Source organism: Ascaphus truei, chromosome 4, assembly GCF_040206685.1.
Source record: "Ascaphus truei isolate aAscTru1 chromosome 4, aAscTru1.hap1, whole genome shotgun sequence".
Classification (NCBI taxonomy): Eukaryota; Metazoa; Chordata; class Amphibia; order Anura; family Ascaphidae; genus Ascaphus; species Ascaphus truei.
The window spans coordinates 383,378,263-383,400,245 of NC_134486.1; the positions used below are offsets into that span (position 1 = coordinate 383,378,263).

At 41.4% G+C, this 21,983-nt stretch overlaps 1 protein-coding gene across 2 annotated transcripts in view; it reads right to left on the reverse strand.

Annotated features, from left to right (window-relative positions):
- The window catches only part of ATAD2B (ATPase family AAA domain containing 2B), a 133,636-nt gene that overhangs the window by 99,275 nt on the left and 12,378 nt on the right, over window positions 1-21,983 (reverse strand). For both annotated transcript variants that reach the window (XM_075598454.1, XM_075598453.1), the window contains exons 2-8: window positions 14,125-14,279; window positions 13,215-13,264; window positions 12,302-12,455; window positions 7,386-7,488; window positions 6,484-6,601; window positions 4,459-4,581; window positions 3,792-3,867 (exon numbers count right to left, since the gene is read on the reverse strand). In XM_075598454.1, the coding sequence (XP_075454569.1) occupies window positions 3,792-3,867; window positions 4,459-4,581; window positions 6,484-6,601; window positions 7,386-7,488; window positions 12,302-12,455; window positions 13,215-13,264; window positions 14,125-14,279 (779 nt within the window). The remainder of the gene's footprint in view (window positions 1-3,791; window positions 3,868-4,458; window positions 4,582-6,483; window positions 6,602-7,385; window positions 7,489-12,301; window positions 12,456-13,214; window positions 13,265-14,124; window positions 14,280-21,983) is intronic.

Here is a 21,983-nt window from a genome sequence, read left to right on the forward strand (position 1 = left end):
TACGTGAGCAGGAAACGACTATCCACAGCTTTAAAGAAGTCCAATCTATGAGGTTTTTTTTTTTTGGTTTTTTTTAAACATAGTATTGAAGCAGGGGGTCTACGGAGGCGAACCCCGTTCATTTCAGCTCCGGGACCCCTGCTCCACAAAATAATTACCTCCATAGTGGGTGCTGGTATCTCGGTGCAGTATAAATGTCACGTGAGCCATAGGAAGCCACAAAAGATAACGTCACTGCTTCCTATTGGCACAGAGCAGCATTGAAGCTGCCATTACTAGAGCCCCAGCTAGACCCAGGAGATGCAACAGGCACCCCGTACTGAGGCAAGTATCTTGGGTAGCAGGGGGTCCCGGAGAGAAGACAGGACTTCTGCAGACCATTTAATTTTGTTGTAATGGTCGCATTTCCACACTAAGAACATTCCTATCACTTCATGGATTAGAAATCCATGCAGGGAACTTTTTAGGGATGTCCATGGAACCCAAGGATTCCTAGGAACCCCTGCTGAAAAACACTGCTGAAAGAATGCAATAATTGCCTACAATACTTACAATAATTGCCTTACAATAATTGCTACACTACTTACATTAACATTATAAAGTCTGTACTTTCCAAATGTTACCACTCTGAGCCTCACAAATAAATACATCTGGTTTCTATATTCTTCAAACTGCTTATTTTCAACCTTCTTGCCAGTCTATAAACAAGGAAAAGCGATATCTGAGCACTTTTACTTTCATATGCACATCCACAGAGAGTGACAGGGAAAGCCTTGCTTCCCCCCCCCCCCCCCCCCCCAGCAGAGAGCACCAGGGAAAGCCTTACTTCAATGCAGGGAGAGCGAGGCATCTCTGTTCCTCTCCTCTCACAGCACGGCAGCACATGCAGGCTCACTTACACAGCACATGCAGGCTCTCTCACACAGCACATGCAGGCTCTCTCACACAGCACATGCAGGCTCTCTCACACAGCACATGCAGGCTCTCTCACGCAGCACATGCAGGCTCTCTCACGCAGCACATGCAGGCTTTCTACCCCTCACCTCTTCCCCCCCCCCCCCCCCTCACGTCTCCTCTCCTCCTCCTCCTCCTCCCCCCCCTCCCTCTTTCTCCTCCCTCCCCTTTCTCTCTTCTCCCCCACCCCCTCACCTCTCTTCTCTTATATATCTTTACAAAAGTGTCTATTATTTTATAAAAAATACATTTAGCCTATAATAGTAATAATCCCCTCAGAACAGGGCGTTACTGGCCAATAATGCCCTGGCTGGGTTAAAGTCCCTTGGCTTCGCCTCGGGCCTTCACCTCTTCCAGCCAGGTCATTATTGGCCAGATATGCCCTGTTCTTCTGGGATTATTACTTACATATCATTTCCCATAGTACTGGGGTGGCTTACTCCAGTCCTCAAGGGCCACCAGCAGGTCAGGTTTTAGGGATCTCTGCTTCAGCACAGGTGGCTCAATCTGTGCTGAAACAGGGATACCCTGAAAACCTGACCTGTTGGTGGCCCTTGAGAACTAGAGTTGGCCACCCCAGTACTATGGGAAATGATATTCAATATCACAGAATGCGATCCTGCTCTAAATAAGCTTTGCTTTCTTTTCCACAGAGAACAGATTCAGGGAAACACTGTATATTTCATAGCCGGCATCTTATGAACACTAGCTAGAAAGTGACTTCAATACTAACTGACAATCATAAACAATGCAGTGTGAAGCCTACAAGGGGGGACAGATTATAGGTCTCCACGAAGAGTCTAAATGATTTCAAAGCATGCATATATGTTTGGCTCAATAATAGCTTCTCTAGAGAAGTAACAAAGTACTCAAAATGTATTCATGCTAGAGGCGCGCAGTATGCCCTATAAATCCATCATTTAGGGTAAACATTCCGAACAGGAAACCAAAACTGGGAGATGGCTCCTTTTATGCCGAGTGGTATATCACAGTCTGGACAAATCTGCTCTATTAGAATTGCTGCAGGCAAATCCATGCAGCAAAAGTAAGAAAATGGTCGTTTGTTGCGTTTTATTGCAATTTAATATACATAAGAATCATGTCCCTAATAACAGAAATGCGTGTTTCTCTTGAAAAAGAAACATGGTAAAGCAATCAAAACCGCTCCAAGAGAATTCCAACTATAAGAACGAGTCCCCATCCGCTGAACCAGGCAGAGCAGATTTTACCTAGCTCTATTCATCATTAGCACAGGGGAAGCCCAACTCCAGTCTTCAAAGACCAGCAACTGGACAGGTTTTAAGGATATCCCTGCTTCAGCACGGGTGGCGTAATCGGAAGCTCAGCCAATGACAAACACTACAGGAACGCACTAGTTTGGAAAATTGTGCCCATCATTCTACTATGTAAATAGATGATCCTAAAGAAAGTAGGTGTGGGACACAGCAATAGCTACACTAAGGATTAATGTTGCCTTGTATTCCTGAAATTATCTAACAACCACAATTACACCAACATTGTACATGTAATTTCATTCATTAAAGCAGACATCTCAAAAGAGCAATCCAAGCAATTTCCTACATGGGGGAATGAATCAATCGGCAACTTAGATAATTAATTTTCAATAAAGGTAATCAAAGGCTGCATAAATTAAAACAAAAAATATATTTTATTTTTTTTTTAAGCTGCTTGGATTGCCTCAAAAGAATCCTTCCTGAAAGCCACTGTTCCAAACTCAAGTACAGATCCAAATGTTGGCAACATGATCAAATATACTGTACACTTACAAAAAACATATTTAACTTTACAAGACTACACTCTTGCTCAGGGGGTTGCTGCACAGGTTAGAATAAGGATGCTTCCAAAATACCACAATTCCTCATTTATTTACGAGTACTTCCATATTAGGGGATACCTTTTATTTTGACCAACAATAGATAATATAAAACAAGCTTTCGGGAGTTCTCCTCTGTTCCTCAGGTCAGCAATACTGATTTACCGGCTGGAAAAAAAAAATCCATGCTTATCCTGCACAAGATGTATGTTCCTGTGTCTCAAATCCCTTAAACCCATTTATTGCCCTGTCTGTTTATTCCTTCTCTGCCTTAGATGGCTATCTTGATTTTCTGTTTTTACATCTGTGTTAAGCTCATGGAATCTCTGTAAATCAGTATTGCTGACCTGAGGAAGAAAGAGAACTCCCGAAAGCTGCTCGTATAATATCTATTGTTAGTACAAATAAAAAAACGTATCACCCAATAATGAAGTACTTATTTACTCTGCACTATTGCAACTGGACTAACACTGCTATTTCTACTTAATTCATTTATTACAACAAACAAAGCAGCCCCAATCACTAACCCTTTGGGTGCCTCAATGCTTAGTCACCATGTCACAGGCATATTCAATTCAGTGAATATGGCACTAAATCGTAAACAATATGCTGGCAGCGCAGAGCCCCAATAATTAAATATTTTTAAAGCTTTGCAATAACAAGATAAATAGCAAACTGAGGCCCAGAGTCACTAAGCTCCGTTAGCCTGTATATTGTGCCGTTAAACCAAGTTAGCACCAGTATTCACCAAATGAAGATATTGTGACACTAAACCATTTTTTAGTCCTGGAAAAAGCATTGTGTTAATCTAAATTATATGCAAATGAGCCTAAATTCTATTATTGCGTGTGATATACGACATTCCTTCAGAGAAAATAATGTCTGTTCTGATTTTAGATAATATCACTTTATTTGCCATGATGTAACGAAATTCAGTGAATATGTCGCCTTTTTAGCATAAAGTAACCAGAAAGTTGCTTTGTTGGCATGTTTGTGCACGCACCTGATATGGCTTCTTCTTGCAGGAGACCTGTGGGTATCAAACAAAGTGCTTTGTCTCTTTTTTTGATGTGCTGGCTCTGTAGAAAAAAAACATATATAGATTCACACTTTATTAAAAAAAATATTTATCATTCTTGATTCTCTCATTAGCAGAAAGTAAACTAAAACTATAGTGCTCACTAATGCACATAATCTCTGGAAAGAAAAAGTTCTCCAAGCTAAAAATAACGCTGTTTGGTTCTGAGAGGCCCACCGTTTCTGATTAGCTTAAAAACAAAAACAGGGTCTCAAGTACAAAAATATTACAGTAGGGATATTAAGTACACATACAGATAAACATTAGGTTAAAATATTGTGAAACCAATTCTTTGCCAAATGCCAATTTTAGACAACTTGAAGGAAGTTCTACTGATATATGAAGAAAATGTACCAAATGTTAAAACACAACTGCTGTTAAGATGTCTTCACATCACAAGTAATTGGTGGGATGCCCTGGAGTGAACAATAAAACAATTCTGCACCACAAACATTCAAAAACTTTGTAACCCATGTAGACCAGTTGTGAACTAGGGGCACAATCCTTTTTCACTTGTGGTACAATGCGACATCCCATCGATGGACCATTACTAGCATTTATTCTACATTTGAATGACGTCGGTATATTTTACCAATAGGAGGTGCCTGGTATCGCTCCACTGTTTTCCGCTGCCTCAAGTTATAAGGTCGGTCATTTTCTTCTCCCTCAACTTCAACTTCTTCATCCCCGTCATCTTCACCTTCTTCCTGGGACTCTGGCAGGATAAAACAGATCAGCACAGTTCCCTATACAAACACTAGGGGGGAGTTAAAACCACCAATAGCCCATTTTTCTGCCATGCTTCCCACAAACTATTAAAAAACATGCTCAGATACCAAAGGAGCTGTTCCCCTCCGGACACCCTCTTTTACAGGAATAGGAGGAAGGGGACACCCAGAGATAAACCCCATTAATTTCAGCCCCGTGACTCCTGACGCCCAATATAGTTACTGGAGAAGGTGCCGCCGTTACTTCATGTAGGTTTTAAATGACGTTACGGCTTCCTACTGACCCGCAAGATGCAAGAGATTAAAACCTCAATTTTGTTTCCCCTGGAGGGGGAACAGTACCAGCAGTATCTTCCCTGGTGTCTTTGGAAAAAAGGGGCCCACGGAGCGGAAATGAAAGCAGTTCATATCCAGACACTACCTGCTTTCAATACATGTAGAAAACCACGAGTAGGTCTTCTATAAAAACATAACTTTCAATTTGTATTCCTTAGAAAATACTGTTTAATGTTAATAATTAAACGTGATCTATTTGCAGGGGAGTATATATATATATATATATATATATATATATATATATATATATATATATATATATATATATATATATATATATATATATATATATATATATATATATATCTCACTCTTTCCGTTTTAACATTTGTGAAATGTTCAAGATAATACCTTTTAGATTCATCCTAGTTGGTGACATTTTGGCTCTGTGTTATATACTCAAACACCTTACAGTTATGGCATCCTATGTATGGTTTGCTTCTGAAACCAGATCAGTTGTCTGCTGGGAGAAAGAACTATGTACTAGAATGTCTTTTAGTTTTTGTTTTGTTTTTTATCTTTTCTATACTATATTTGGATTTTCATTTAGAACCCCTTTCAAATTCTGAATGTCCAGAAGAATATGCCAGTGTTATAATGATTCTTTCCATCACCTATTATAGGTAGCTATGCATCTTACAGTTGTTTCTAGATCTTTTTGAGTTCTGTCTTTTAATAAGAATTGCCTAGAGTCCTTGCGTGCCCTATTCTAGACCTACTTTAGTTGGTTAGAACGATAGCCCTCGTCTAGGAATGTATTTTTCATTGTAGTGGCTTGTTCTTCAAATGCTTAAAAATTGGCAGGTTGGTATACCTCGAATCAAGGGTTGAGGGTGATGGCTGTCTGCCCTTAGATAGCCGTTTGCGGCTTTAGGTTTTCTATAGGTTGTTGTGAATAGAAGTCCCTCGGGTGATTTGTCAATGGTTAGGTCTAAAAAGTTTATTGAAATGGAGTTTCAGTTGTCAATTTTAGGTTGTGATTATTTGAATTTAAGATTTCTGTGAATTCTTCAAATTGTTCTTCACTGCCCTTCCATAGAATTAGTATGTCGTCAATATACCTTAACCAGATATCAATGTATTTCGCATATTATTGCTTAGTTTCTGTGAAGACCTTTACTTCCTCCCACCAGCCCAGATATACATTTGTATATGTGGGGGCAAACGATGTGCCCATAGCTGGTCCCTATTCAATGTATTGAGTATCTGTGTGTGCGTTCTAAGACGCCACAGATGAATTTGTTGTGCTCGCTATGGTTTAGGCTTCTTGACGAGAGAAAGCATTTTACTGTTTAGATGGAACTACCATTACAAAATCACAACGCATTTACATTTCTCACGTGTGCCCACGTCACTTCTTTTAGCTTTTACGGCCTTGCTGACAGAGACCTTCAATATGCTGCACCTTGCAGAGTGGTTAGGTTTAAAGATACAAAACTGGCCCTTTAGACATGCTGAAACCCACTGGGCACCTCTCCAAGTAAAGCTAAATAGGATACAGTTCATAGTTAACAGATTGTTTTGAAAAGCATAGGTCATAATAAATCTATTACCTTCTGAAACCTCCTCTTCCCCTTCACTAGATTCCTCATGGTGGTTTTTGATTGGATAGCCATTTCTTCTGAGGCTTTTTCTTCGCCTCTTTACGCGGGAGTACATATCCATGTTTTCCTAAAAATCACGTGATCGTGTCATAATTACATATGTTTAATATTAAAGTTGTGCCTATTCAGCAAAGTCTCACAGCTGCAATAATGGCTCAAATTCAATGAGATTTTTATTTTTAAAAAATCTTGTGCTTTTTTGCATTAGGTTTATAGAAGGAAGATTGATAAAGGACCCTGGAGGATTACGGTGCAAGTAAACGTTAGACCAACCTTGCCTTCAAATGTGCAAAACCGCTCTATAGGATTATACCACGGAGGTTTATATCATGGGTGCCTTCCCTTATCAAGTTCAGCTGCTAACTACAATACTATATTTGTCACAGCTAAAAAAAAATGAAATAAGCAATCATTCCCCCAAACCCCATATGTTTACTTATACAGAATTTTGAATTACAGTGTACAGTATGTGCACTGTGGAGAACTAGTCATAAAATCTACAACATTAGGTTATCATACACAACAATGGGCCTGGTCACATTTGTAATTGTTTTATGCTAAAGACAAAAAGTGATAGGAAACTGCAAACCGCAGTGCTTTTATTTTATTTATTTATTGTAACTCAACCTGGACCTTGATGAAATCTTTTTTTTTTTGTTAAAATGCAAAATAAATAAAAACATGCTACTGTCGCCTGAAAAGATCTTTGGATTTCAGCCCTAAGGAAAAACAGGATTCAAAATCATCTAATGAATTTGCAAACACACGACTGCACTGCGTATAGAACGGAAGAGATTTTGATCCAGTCCTTATACATTTTTGATACAACAATAGGCTGAAAGAACACTCACAAACTCCGTATCTGTCCACATTCTCAACCGCTCCACCTCTTTAGATTTCCCGCCCCGTCTGATGTTGATGTTGTCCATTTCTTGCAACACCGCTTCAGCAGTACTGCAACGAGAAGACGGGAAGTGTTCTTCTATATGCTTATAAACACATCACAAGTAAATACTGTATGTAACGTAAATCAAGTAGGCCAAAGGTGGCCAACTACAGTCCTCAATGGCCACCACAGGTTTATAGGAAATCCCTACTTCAGCACAGGTGGCTGAATCAGAAGCTCAGTCTTAGACTAAGCCACCTGTGCTGAAGCAGGAATAGCCTTAAAACCTGGCCTGTTGTTGGCCCTTGACCCATATACACCAGGCACACATTAGCGCTAATGATCACACATAAAATATGCAAAGTAACTCTTACACGTGCTAATATTTGTGCCCTATAAAAGGTGCTATCAATGAAAGGATATAGACAACTGAAACAGTTTGGTCGCTGCGTGTCATATCACCCGATCGTTAGTGGATGGTAATAATTTGGATAAGGGATATCTGTTCATCATTAAGAAGACATCTAAATGAGGAACTTATGACCAGTAGCAAGCACTAAGCGATCTTTTACATTGTAAGCTACTTGGGAGCAGTGACTTGATGTTTGAGTGTTTTTTTTTGTCTAGTGGAGATCTAGTACAGTATTACTTCTGGTAATTCATTGTATGCTTATTTATCACAGTTGGTGATAAATACCAGCGGTGGATAAAAATATTAAATATAGCAGTAGGATGGGGGGCAGGGGGGGAAGAGAGCTACTCCCCTCAGCAGCTCTGTGTTACTGTGTACGTATGTGCGCGCGTGACTCGCAGTCACACAGGGTACAGGACGACTCAGACTAGTTCTGCCCCTTCCGACTATCTCCGCTCCCAGCCCACACGCGTCCTCTGCCTCCTGCTCTCCTATGAGGATTCACCCTTCCTTCGGCTCACAGAGCTGCGCGGCAGTGACTTGACCTGTTAATCACCACTGCTGCCAGTCTCATGAAGGCAGCTCTAAGCAGCGGCACCACAAGATGTGCATTTAGAGGTTTAGGATGTGTTGAAGGGGCAGATTCACTAGGGTTTAATGGGGTCTGTGAAGGATGGGGGGGGAAGCACTCACACCAAGCAATAACTGCCATTCAAGTTAACAGTGCAACGCTTCATGAATCCATTTCTAAGTATCTGAAGCAGAGGAGTAGTGCTACAAAAAAGATAAAGCAAAGTAGTGTTTGAACATTGGGTAATCAAGCAAATGCAAGATCAATTCCAGGCACTGAACACAAGTAGAAGAATTGTAAGGGGGGAGGGAATATCTGGCCCTGGAGATGGTAGTGGTCTGATCCCTGCATTTTAATAGGGTGAAGGTAATAGGTTCCCCAACCTGCCCTGGAAATAGAAGAGCAGTTATAGTATTGAGCACTATTTCCTCATGCTAGATCTTAACCTAGAGGCCTTTGCGTATACATTGTGGGAATAAGCCATGTTGAAACTTTGCCCATGAACGGGTCCATGTGGGAACCTGCGTACCCCGGCATATAACTGGTCGCCTTTATTTTCAACAAGGCCCCCTGTCCGTTAATTGCAAGACCATGTAGATATTTAAGAATAGAGGGATTTGGAGAGAAAAAATAAGCAATTTGCACAATTTTTTACGATGTGCCAAAGGGGACTCATTTTTTATTTTAGACTTTAGTCCCAAGCAGATGTGTCGCATTTTATGGCTTAAACTCAGTAGAACTCCGATGGTCCGCTATCCTATCGTTCGGAACGCCTGATAGTCCTGCATCTGACGGCTCACTCAGTACCGAGAGGAGTCCTTTGCTGCTTTGCATTCTGGTCCGCCATTTTCCATTCTGCTGTACATAATATCGCTATATAATATCTTCTAACGTGAGCAGAGGTAAAAGAGCTGCAAAAAGAAAGCATGTAACCTTGACAGTACATCAGAAATTGGATTTAAAACGGCTTGAAAAGGGCGAGAATCGAAGTGTTATTATGAATGAGTTCAACATCGAATCTGCAATCTATGATATTAAGAAACCCAAGGAACAATTGTGATTATTTCCTGCTGAATCAGATTCCACAAGAGGTAGTGATATGCGACAAACATTAAAAAAAGCCTAAGTTGTCTCAATTACATGCTGTTTTGTAGAAGTGGTTTACGGCTAAGCGGTCTGAAGGAAAGCCAGTAACAGGGCCTATGCCAATTGAAAAAGCAAAGGAGTTTCAGCATGAAATGCAAAGAACTGACCTGTGTACATTTCCTGAAGGAACAAAATAGAAAAAGGATGTGACACCACCATCCAAATGAGGAGAGAGGGCGACTTGAATATCAAAAAGGTTTATTCGATCATGTAGAATAGAGGTGAAACGAACAACCTACATGTTTCACATGTTTCATGTTTTTACATGTAGGTTGTTCGTTTCACCTCTATTCTACATGATCGAATAAACCTTTTTGATATTCAAGTCGCCCTCTGTCCGTGGTGTCACATCCTTTTTCAATTTTGTTCCTGCAACTCGGCGGATTTGCACACCAGAGGATTCCTGTTACGGTCAACTTTATGGAACTAAGGACACCTCACGCAGCAACATGCGAGTTACATTGTTTATTCAACAGCCTGTTTGCAAAAATAAGGGGGGCTATGTTTGCATACTCAAGGAGTTTATATCCTGGATGTTGCATACTCTCATATAGAGAAAGGCCAGGTCGGCGCCATCTTCGCTTATAATTAGCCCCACATCCTTATGCTGTATATGGACTATGTAAAGGAATACTCTTTTAGTAAGAATACTTAAGAAGAATTTACTAAGAAAATGTTCTTTATCAGCACAGCTTTTTCTTTCCCATTGTCAGAACACTCGAGCCCCAGATACCTTATGGGACTTTCATACATTTTCTGTAGGGTGGCTACGTAATTTTAAAGGATGCCATGGCATCCGGAAGCGTGATATTTGCAGAGAGCAAAGATCTGCAGAAAAGTACAGCGAGGTTTTTGATACTTTAATTGAGGAGCATAACATAATTGATCGCTTTGCCAAATTTACAATGGTGATGAAACTGAGCCCTTATGGCATTGTTTGCGCAACAGCACTTTAGTTGGTGGAGCTGAAAAACAATGCTGGTGGTTTCAAGATGAATACGGATAGGCTCACGGTTCTTGTTTGTGCCATTGCTTCTGGTTCACATAAAATGAAACTGTGTTGTTGGTCAATTCAAGAAGCCTCGGGCCTTCAAAGGTATCCTACATGTGCCCGTTATCTATAATGCCCAAGCAAACGCTTGGATGAATGCAGGGCTTTTCACGGGCTGTTTAATCATTTGTGCCCGCAGTGAAAGAACCTTAGCAAACAAGGCTTGCTTGCTGATAGCAAGGCTATTCTTTTGTTAGACAATTGTAGGGCTCATCCTCCGGCTTCAGAAATTATTTGTGAGAATATCTTTGCCACATCTGCCAGCAAACGTCACACCATTGATACAGTCAATGGATCAAGTAGTGATTCAGAAGTTCAAGACTGCCTACAGGGGATTTTGTGAGCGCCAATTTGTGAACTTTGATTACAGTGTACAAGAGTTTCAGTCTTCATTCAATATTAAAGATGCTATTTATGTTGCAGCTTTAGCATGGAAAGATGTACAAAGTGTAACCCTACCAAGAGCCTGGCGAAAATGATGGCCAAGTGTTATTTTTGGAGATTATTCTTCAGATGAGGAAGAGTTTGAGGGATTTAAGGTTTTGGAAACGCCCTTTCAATACAATTTTCCAAATGATTGAAAATGCTCCCGCTGAGAATTTGGTCAGCAAACTTACAGAAGGAGGAGGAGAGGGGTTAATGCAGATAATGACATCCCAGTAGTAGAAGTTTTAAGTGATGAATTCAGTGTTGTTAATCCCGAGATCCCTCGGGAAATGGGAGGGGGAGGAAGAAGACCAAATGCAAATATATCTGGCGTCCGGCTACAGGAGTTTATTCAAAAGTTTGTTGAATTTGCAGAGTGTAACAGTCACTACAATGCCGCAGATGTAATGAACATAGTATACATATTATACAGAATCGAACCTGCATATTATACAGAATAGTTTCTATCAGAAAAAAGCAGCATTCACTAAGCAGGCAGATCTCAGAGACATGTTTAAGCGAGCATCACAGAAGGTCTCTTGAACTCCAGTAACCTGACTTCAGCAACTCCTCATTCAATTATTGTTTCCGATGCCGAGTCCCAGGATATGCCAATGGCTTCTTCTTCGGATGATGAAGTCAAAAGTAAAGATAACCCTGATGACCCATCCCCTGTGGCAAATAAAGCTGACGCACAATGGATTGATCAGATGATTAGAAGTGCAGCTACAGCAAGTTTTTAGTGTAAACGTGAATACACCAAGTTTAGTACGTGAATTCTGTACTATAATCTGCTGCTTTGCGTCATTTCTGAAGTAATCTCTAAATATTGGTCAGTAAAATACTGTTTTTGAAGGTATTGCGTTAGTACTGTATTACAGTAGTTTATACACAAAATTAAAGTTTATTATTATGTAGGCTATAAATATTATACTAATGTAGAACATGTAAAAAGGTGAAGTGAAAGAGTCCTAAAGTGCCTTTGCTAGGAGTGACTTCCAATAGTCCAGACTATCCAATAATCCGGCAGCACTCAAGTCCCAATGGTGCGGTCAGACTTATACTTTATCAGTATAGTACAGTACAAGGACAAGAACAGAAGACAACTGTAGATAATGAGAATGGAATCTCCTCCTCACATAGATAATATAGTCATTACTTTGCATAATGCAGGGTCTAAAACACACTTCACTAGCAGCTCCAAGTTTACACAACCCTTGGTATAATCGTTGTAAGTAGCAGTAACGTGCTGTATATGTATACACACACACACACCTGTTCACAAGCTGATCAAACAGTAAACTCTGATTCAAGCTTTCAAATCTGTTGCTCTTTGATCTGCAACTTCTTCTAACTTCCATGCCACCGTTAATACAGGAGCGGTCACCACTTCCCTCCTTCTCAACGAGACATGGGTGGCTTCTAAGAGCTGAAAGAAGGCAACAAACATTATTGGCAAGATCTCCTTTTAATATACTTGCTCTTGGCATTACATGTTAAATGGGATTTATTGCTGCCTAGTTAGAGCTAGGACAAATATTACTCAAAGGAGAACGAGTTGTTCCTGTTCACTAGATTTTAGAAAAACCATATTGACAACTGTACAGTAGGCCTTTTACAAAGTATTTAGCCAGGCAAACACATCTCTTCCATACAGTATAGAAGTCAATAAAAATATTTTACATGTCAAAATGTTAAAGTAGCAATAATACGCTCCCCCCAACCGCTTTTTCTTTCTTATTTGTACATGTAAAGCATGTGGCAATGTATAATTCTTCATTCGTACCTAAGCTGCCAATCGTCTGCTGTTGTGTTCTAAATCTGTAAAAATCTGTATTGTGTGTTAAACAGACTGGCTGCTTCAGTCAGTGTAACTCAGCAGCTACAATGTATCCTTATATTGCTACGGTAACATTATCTATTATTACAGTTTACAGCTCAAACTGCTGGGAACATTGGCAACAAATGATCACAAACAGGAAACTGTTGCAAAGATCTTGCATTGCTGGGGAGGAGGGCTAAATCCTGCTAGAGAAATCAACGGATGCTCAGTATATAAATATATATATAGTAAATATTATCTAATACAGAACTGATTTAAACATTAAATTTTTTTTTGTTTAAATAAGATGTTTTGCTGCTCTAACCTATACGAATAAACGAGCAAAGTATCAATGAAAATACTTACATAGACTACTGCGGCTGTTTGGTAATGTAGCACCGGCCTGTGACGTTAACCTAAAATACATTGTGACAAAAAGTATGGCAGACTGTGAGCAACCAATCTTAAGAAACAAAAGAAAATGTATCAAGTAACCATAAAGAAAACATTTTGCTCTAATGTTACAAGCCATAACGAGTTAATATATTTTTATTTTAATAAAATTTGCATGTGTATTTTAAGAAACTGTATGCAGCGTTGTATTCCTTGAAAAAGTGATGATCGCTTTGGAATTTGTCTGATGTTTAAACTTGCCCACGAAAGAACAGTCTCCCAGGGCTGAGAGACGTGTCAACAATTCCACCTTCTACCATTACTTAATAAAAAGGAGAGGACTAGTTTTCCTTATAAAATGATCAACATGTAATTCAAAGAGTTATGCTCATAAGAGCCTAATAAATATCAATATAAACATCCTCCGTTGTTAACGGTATGTTAAATCCCACATACATTGAACTAGTAGCAAAGTAAAAACCCTCTACCAAGTATCACCATCTCGAACATGTTATTGTTGATTTCCTGATAATGCAAAGAATACACATACCTGCCTCTCTCTTTTTCCCACGTGTTATGTATGCAGTCAGTGCAGACCAGGGGCTACCAGTCCTCAAGAGCTACCAACAGGTCAGGCTTTCAGGATCTCTCTGCTTCAGCACAGGTTGCTCAGTGACCTGTAGGTAGCTCTTGAGGACTGGAGTTGGCCACTCTTGATGTAGACTTTCGATAATCAATGATATTAGAATATTTTATTTGTATTTCAGCCCAGCCAGCAGGTTGACACCAGTGTAAAGGGTGTGAAGTCCTTTCATCTTTCGAAATTAAGTTTTTTTTTGCAAACGGGGTGCTCTACGCACAAGACCAGCGCAATGACGCTTACCTGGATCGCCTGGTTGCAATGCCCCATCCCTCTCGCGGTTTGATGGCGCATGGTTCTGGGCTGTCGTTACAAACAGGCTCTGCATGTTTGCAAGAGCGTTTGGCTGGGGGAGACAAATGGCTGTTGCTCAAACTACCGTCGCTGCTCGTATTTTTCTGTAAAAACAAAAACAAAAAATCATTTGTTAAAATATCTCTTAAAAAGGAGCATTCCAACAGAAAAATAAGCTTATGGAAACAACTTGAATGTAATCCGCTTCCTTAAAAAGATTCAGCCAAGCTTACAGTAACATCTTTAATTACAGTGTGTGTTTCATGTGTAAAAAAGAAGGATTCCCTCTTCTACAGGTATGTGTGTGTGCAAGGCGGGAAGGTCCCCGCAGCCTGCTGCAGCGCGTGCTATGGTGTGCGCTGCGGGGATAAGAACCGTCCCTGAATGGGATGCGCCCACTTCCTGCCTTGGCCGCCCAGATTTTTTTGAAGACAGTTGACGGAGTGCTGACCACGCCCCCCAAGCAGTTCAGCCAATGAGGGCGAACCTGCCAGGTGACCTCATGGTCACGCCTCCCACCACATCCCCATCACGCCACTCCTCTCCTCTCCCCCCCCCCCCACCCTACCCACAGCTCTGCACAGACCAGGGAACAGAGCTGCAGGCCACGTGTAGCGCCGACACCAGGGCTGTAGCCTAAGGCTGTGTCCATAGAGGGAGGGAGCCACACGGACGCTCCGCGATGAGCCCCGTCATCATCAATGAGGATGTCTTGACAGGGGGCTCCCGCGAGCGTCTGCAGGCGTGCTGAGGCGCAGGGATTTTCAGCCGACAACAGAACCTGTTTCTGAGCGCGCTGTCGGCTGAAAACCTCCAATCAAAGCAAAGCCGCGTCAACGTCACGGCGCCGTGACGTCGGCGCCTCGCGGGCTATTGGCCCAGTGACGCCATGCCCCCGCCTCCCAATCGCGTCAGCGCGGAGGAGCGCGGCTCCCCCCTCTATGGACGCAGCCTAAGGCAGTGGTGGACAACTCCAGTCCTCAAACCCCCTCCCCAAACAGGTCAGGTTTCCAGGATATCCCTGCTTCAGCACAGACTGTTCCACCTGTGCCCATTAAACAAGCCACAGCCATTAATTCACTTTGGTCCTTGAACAGATGCCCCACTTAACAGACTACATAATAGCAGTAGCACATGAGCTTTTGAAACCACACAAATAACTTTCTAAAGTGTAAACATTTGATATTTCTGAAAATATTAGTCCATGTGTGTTAGGAAAGTTGTTTAATTCAGTATGTTGTAGCATCTCATGTAGAAAGTGTTTTAAATAAGCGCAAAAAAGGTATGTTTTAGGAAGAAAGGGTTTTTGGCAGGATTTCCTAGACAGATGGTGAGGCAAGAGAAGGATGAGGCGGTCAGCTCAGCGGCATGGATTACATGTAGAGAAAGAAGATAGGACAGGGAGTGACAGAGTGAAGGATTAGCAAAGAAAGAAAGAATTAGAGAGAAAAACACTGAAAGTTATGGCTGACACCCCCAATAAAATCTCACGCCCCCCACTTTGCGCACCCCTGCACTAAGCAGCTCTCAGTTGAACAGTTAGACTTACACTGCCATACAGTGCTCACTTATTTCCGCCCCCTATTCAGAGAGAGCACCCCCCTCCCCAAGTGCCTATTTGATGTTTTCTGGCACATTAGCAGTAATACCAAGTACAAGAAGAGTAATAAACAACTGCAAAACATAACTAAAGCAAACTAGAAATAGGTTACATCCAAAAGCAAAAACAGCATTATAAAACTCCCAATGGTACGCATGTGACCCAGCCAATTACAGCATGAAAGGGAACAAATGTTTTCACTTAACATTACACTACAGTATTCCTCCCCGATCACTACATGCGCAGCCCATACAGTACTTTGTTGTGAAGGGTTGGGGTTTTGCCTTGCTGAACATTCGTTTCTTACCCCCCCTGGAACTTTGTGGCTCATAATTACTATGGGGGTGGTGCCATTTTATAAGACAGCTTATGGGCCCATTCAAATGAAGATGTCTTATGGAATAGCACAGCTTAGTAAATGTGGCCCAATGAGGGGTCTGCAAAATGGTCAGACTGGTGGAAGTGACGGATCTCCATGAAGGAGGTCCACATACGCCCTTTGTGCACTAGGTTGGCAGGTGTTATAAGTAGTATTTCTTACATTACTACAAATGAAAAGCGAAATATTTGAAAACTGTAATGGTAATCACCACAGGAACCCCTAACAGATCATAAAACATGCACCCACCCAGAGTTAATCAGCTGAATAAAGACAGAATGGGACGTGTGCCAGGCTTCAGCATCTTGCACTCAGCCTTATTAATGTACGTTACAGCGTTCCCGGAGAAGCTGCTCCACCTGAACGTCTCCCCACACAAGGAAAGGGACCATATGTAGCAGAGAGCACTACAGCAGCTTTACAGCTTAGACAGGCAGCTCAATGTGAACAATCAAACAGATTAGTTTCCCCCCAACAACTTATTACTGGAGTTTGACCGACTTGCTTAGTCGCTGCCAATTCACTGAAAAGGAACAGGTTAACTTATTTGTATAACACAACAAGTCAACTCAAGGTTAGCAAAAGAACCCAGTTAGCTGCACTAAAAAGTATCTATAGCAGCTGAAATAGCCTGGGATGCCAATTGTCCCACTAGGTAGAGAATATTAACCCCGTCCCAACGACACAATAGAGTGAGTATAATCTCACATAAACAAAAAAATAAAGAAATGTTATTAATTACATTGGCGACGACATTAAAAATATATACATAACACAAAATTGCTAAAATCCCCTATGGGGCGATTCTAAACAGATCCAGACTGAAAATGATATTAGCTAGTATGAATACATCTATTTAGGTGGTAGGCAATGGCCCAAAAGGTAACTCAGTATAATACCTGTTGCTGAACCAACTCAAATATAGAGAATTCAGATGGTGCTTGTTAGTATCTTCCCATCTACGTATTGGATATTGATAGCATTAATAATCAGTCTAAATCCATAAACGCGGTGGGTGGTATGTAAATAAAACTTACAGAAATCCAGTTCCAGTTCTCAAACAAAATGTGACCAGTGTAGATAACTTGTATACTGTAGCATGTGAATATACTCTAAATGAGTACCAAATATGACCGTTATGCAGTAATTACCCCAATGAGATAGATTAATGATTGTGTAAAATCTCTTAGGAGGGCATTCTAGTAAGTGCGTCTGCAGGGGGCCAAGCTTTATGTATCATGTGTCCAGGATTATCCACAGTGCTATTCATATTCTTCTTTAAGCAAATGTGTCTTAAGGTGGGTCTTAATGGTGGATAGAGAGGGTGCTAGTCGGGTATTGAGGGGAAGGGTGGTCAGTGAGAAAAGTTTAAGGCGGGAGAGGGCTTTAGATACAAAGGGGGTAGAAAGAAGACATCCTTGAGAAGAACGCAAGAGTCGTGATGGTGCATAGCGAGAAATTAGGGCTGAAATGTAAGGAGGGGCAGAAGAGTGTAAAGCTTTAAAAGTGAGGAGGAGAATTGAGTGCGAGATGCGGGATTTGATCGGAAGCCAGGAGAGGGATTTCATGAGGGGAGATGCTGAGACAGATTTAGGAAAGAGTAGAGTGATTCTGGCAGCACCGTTTAGGATAGATTGTAGGGGAGACAGGTGAGATGCAGGGAGGCCGGACAGCAGGAGGTTGCAGCAGTCGAGACGGGAGAGAATGAGGGCCTGAGTCAGAGTTTTAGCAGTCGAGCAACAGAGGAAAAGGCGTATCTTTGTTATATTGCGGAGGAAAAAGCCACAGGTTTTAGATATGTTTTGAATCTGAGGGGTGAATGTGAGAGAGGAGTCGAGTGTGACCCCTAGGCAGCGTGCTTGGGCTACTGGGTGAATGATCGTAGTTTTAACAGTAATGTGGAAGGAGGTAGTAGGGCCAGGTTTGGGAGCAAGTATGAGGAGCTCTGTTTTAGCCATGTTGAGTTTAAGGCGGCGGAGGGCCATCCAGGATGATATAGCAGAGAGACATTCAGAAACTTTGGTTTGTACAGCAGGTGTAAGGTCGGGTGTTGAAAAGTACATTTGTGTGTCGTCAGCATAAAGGTGATATTTGAACCCAAGAGAAGTGATTAGGTCACCTAGAGAGAGTGTACAGAGAAAAGAGAAGAGGTCCCAGGACCGAGCCCTGGGGTACCCCCACAGAGGGATCAATAGAGGAGGAGGTGTTGGCAAAAGAGACACTGAAAGTACGATGGGAGAGGTAAGAGGAGATCCAGGATAGAGCTTTGTTACGAATACCAAGAGCATGGAGAATGTGGAGGAGAAGAGGGTGGTCCACGGTGTCAAATGCTGCAGAGAGGTCAAGTAATATGAGCAGAGTGTAATGACCTCTGTCTTTGGCAGCATGGAAGTCGTCGGTTATTTTAGTGAGGGCTGTTTCAGTAGAGTGAGCAGTGCGGAAGCCAGATTGTAGAAGGTCTAGAAGAGAATAGGTGTTGAGAAAGTGTAGCAAATCGAGAGAATACAAGACGTTCAAGGAGTTTGGAGGCAAAAGGCAGGAGGGAGATAGGTCGACAGTTAGGACAGGTAGGGTCAAGCTTGCGGTTGGTATTGCAACATAAACCTTCATGACTCACAGTAGACACAGTGTAATCGTATTGTGTGCATGAAAGCTGCAGCCAAAAAGGTTATTGTATCACAGCATTAATGGTAGACAAGATAACTACACATGTAGACACATATGTTATAGTGGCTTAAATCATCACACTTAATATAGTGCTTGACATCAGGAGTCATACCAATATCAGTGAATCCAGATGCACAGATCTAAGGTAGGCCAAGTGTGTCCCACAATGTTGCCCGTGAGTCATTAATAAATATATTGCATAGGCTCACCAGTGTTGCAACAATTGAAAGAAGCAGCTTATACAACCTGATATTTCCTGGTCTGTGTACTACATTACCAACCGCAGGTTACCCGACACGCAAACGAACCGACACCCTCAGAGACGCCACCGTCATTTGACGTCAGTACCCTACGCACGTTTCGTATGTTAGACGTACTTCATCAGCGTGAGGAGTTAAAATGCGTAGCTGCGATGTTGCTCAAGTATACTCCTTCGTAGGTGTGTCTGTTTGTTTGCACCAATCCCGATACAGTGTCGGGTTGGTGGCGAGACATGCTGAAAATTGCTATATTAGCACGCTCGCTTTTTGAACATGGTTCAGTAAACTGTATAGTAGTAAACACCGGATTAATGAAATGGTTGTCACCCCAGAAATTGTCCCGTCTACCTCTGCATAATAGACCTTGGTGGACATGACCCTTTGACCTTGAAGAGAGAACAATAGAAGCTGTAATCAATGAAGCCCACTCAGCTTAGCATGGATAGCAGTATGAGAACATGTGGATACAGCTTAATCATAGACTGAAAAGGGGTGGAAAGTGTGACTCAAAAAGGATAACACTGAAATGGACACACAAAATCTAATGTTGGATCCTCCGGTCTAAATGCTACCCTAATATTAAATAAAATACTATAGTTCTAATCAGTGAAGTAGGAGTGTATATGAAGTTGGTTGAACCGACCTAAAAAAGGTCAATATGGTTTGTGTGACTTTAAGAGTCATTAAACTGTATACCTATTCCCCCCCTGACATACTATACACCATTACTAAAGCTGATATAGTTAATAGCCTAGGGTAGCTAATGACATTAGTCCAAGATGATTTATAAGAACGGTGAAAAAAAGAAAACCTTCATTAAGACCATATGGTGCCATTTTGTGTAGATTGTGTATCCATCGACACTCCTTTTGTAGGAGTCTTTTATCCCAGTCACCCTTTCGAATCACCCAGGGAATATGCTCTATGCCTATGAATTGCAGAACCTTGCTGTCACCTCCATGCTTTCGCCAGACGTGTCTAGACACAGGAGTATCCATCCGATTGCAGACAGACTCCATATGTTCAAGAATCCTGATTTTGAAGGATCTATGGGTCTTCCCCACATTGCATTCCACACATGCAGTTTATCAGATAGATCACTCCCATAGTCAGACAATTTATGAATTCCTTTATTGTGAAGGTTCTTGTATTGGTGGAGTCCGAGAATGTTTTAGTACATTTGATGGTGTCACAGGCTTTACACCTGCCGCATCGGTATGTACCCGTCGGTTTTGGTCCTAACCAAGTTCTTATTGGGGTGTCTTGAAAGTGGCTATGAACCAAACGGTCTTTGATATTCCGAGCCCGCCTACAGGTCATGCTTGGAGTACTCTTCAAAAAAATTTGTAAATCCGTATCCTCCATTAAAATGTGCCAATGTTTCGACATAATATTTCTCAGACTCCACCATTGGTTACTGTACCTTCCAATAAATCTCACAGTGTTATTGTTGGTATCAGTGATGTTTTTAGGTTTATTACTAAGAACAGATTTTGGTGTTGCCAAAGCTCGCTTAGAGGTCCTATTCACGACCTAATTACTGTGTCCCCTTGCATTAAACCTACCTTTCATGTCATTTGATTGTTTTTGATATTCCTCTACACTAGAGCAATTCCCCTCCTGAAATCCCTCTCCTGGCTTCCAATCAAATCCCGCATCTCACACTCCATTCTTCTCCTCACTTTTAAAGCTTTACACTCTTCTGCCCCTCCTTACATCTCAGCCCTAATTTCTCGCTATGCACCACCCAGACTCTTGCGTTCTGCTCAAGGATGTCTTCTTTCTACCCCCTTTTTATCTAAAGCCCTCTCCCGCCTTAAACCTTTTTCACAGACTGCCCCACACCTCTGGAATGCCCTTCCCCTCAGTAAACGACTAGCACCCTCTCTATCCACCTTTAGGACCCACCTTAAGACACACTTGCTTAAAGAAGCATACGAATAGCACTGTGAACATTCTGAACACATGAAACATAAAGCTTGGCCCCCTGCAGACGCACTTACCAGAACTCCCTCCTACTGTCTCTGTACGTTCTCCCTACCTACCAATTAGATTGTAAGCTCCTCGGGGCAGGGACTCCTCTTCCTTAATGTTATGTTTGTCTAAAGCACTTATTCCCATGATCTGTTATTTATTCGATTACCACATGTATTACTACTGTGAAGCGCTATGTACATTAATGGCGCTATATAAAGACATACAATACAATACAATTCCGTCTTAGCCGAAGAAATTGACCTGTAGCTATATTATCTACAGTGTGTTTAGGATGGTGGCTTGTAAACTATTGGTTGAGGTAGTTTTGCGAAAGATGGTAGTTACAAGCCTACCATCCTTATTGCTTGAAATGGTTAGGTCAAGAAAAATCGATCTCATCTCTGCTTAACTGACATATAAAAGTCTAAGTTTGTTTTTGTTATTATTAAGTAGTGCAAGAAATTCCATAAGATGACTCTCAGTACCTCGCCACAGCATCAGGATATCGTCTATGAAACAGATCCACAATACAATATTTGAGGTATAATCATCCATGGCTTTCCTTGAAGACCACAGTCACTTCCCACCAGCCCAAATAAAGATTGGCATAGGTGGGGGCAACTGTGGTCCCCATGGCCGTTCCCTGTACCTGATGGTAAATGGTGCCATTGAATAAAAAATAGTTTTTCGTGAGAGTAAAATCCAGTAATTTTAATATGAAATCATTATGGTTTTTCATGCAACTACTTCTTGCTTCCAGGAAGTGACTAATAGCTTGAATACCAATCTTGTGTGCTATGCTTGTATACAAGTTTTTGTATCGAGGCCTGTTTGTCCTAAAAAAGTTGATGTTACCAAGGTTGCATTACCCTTTGGCTTAGGTCTACTGTTTGAAGTACCACCTTCATGATACAAATAAGTTAAA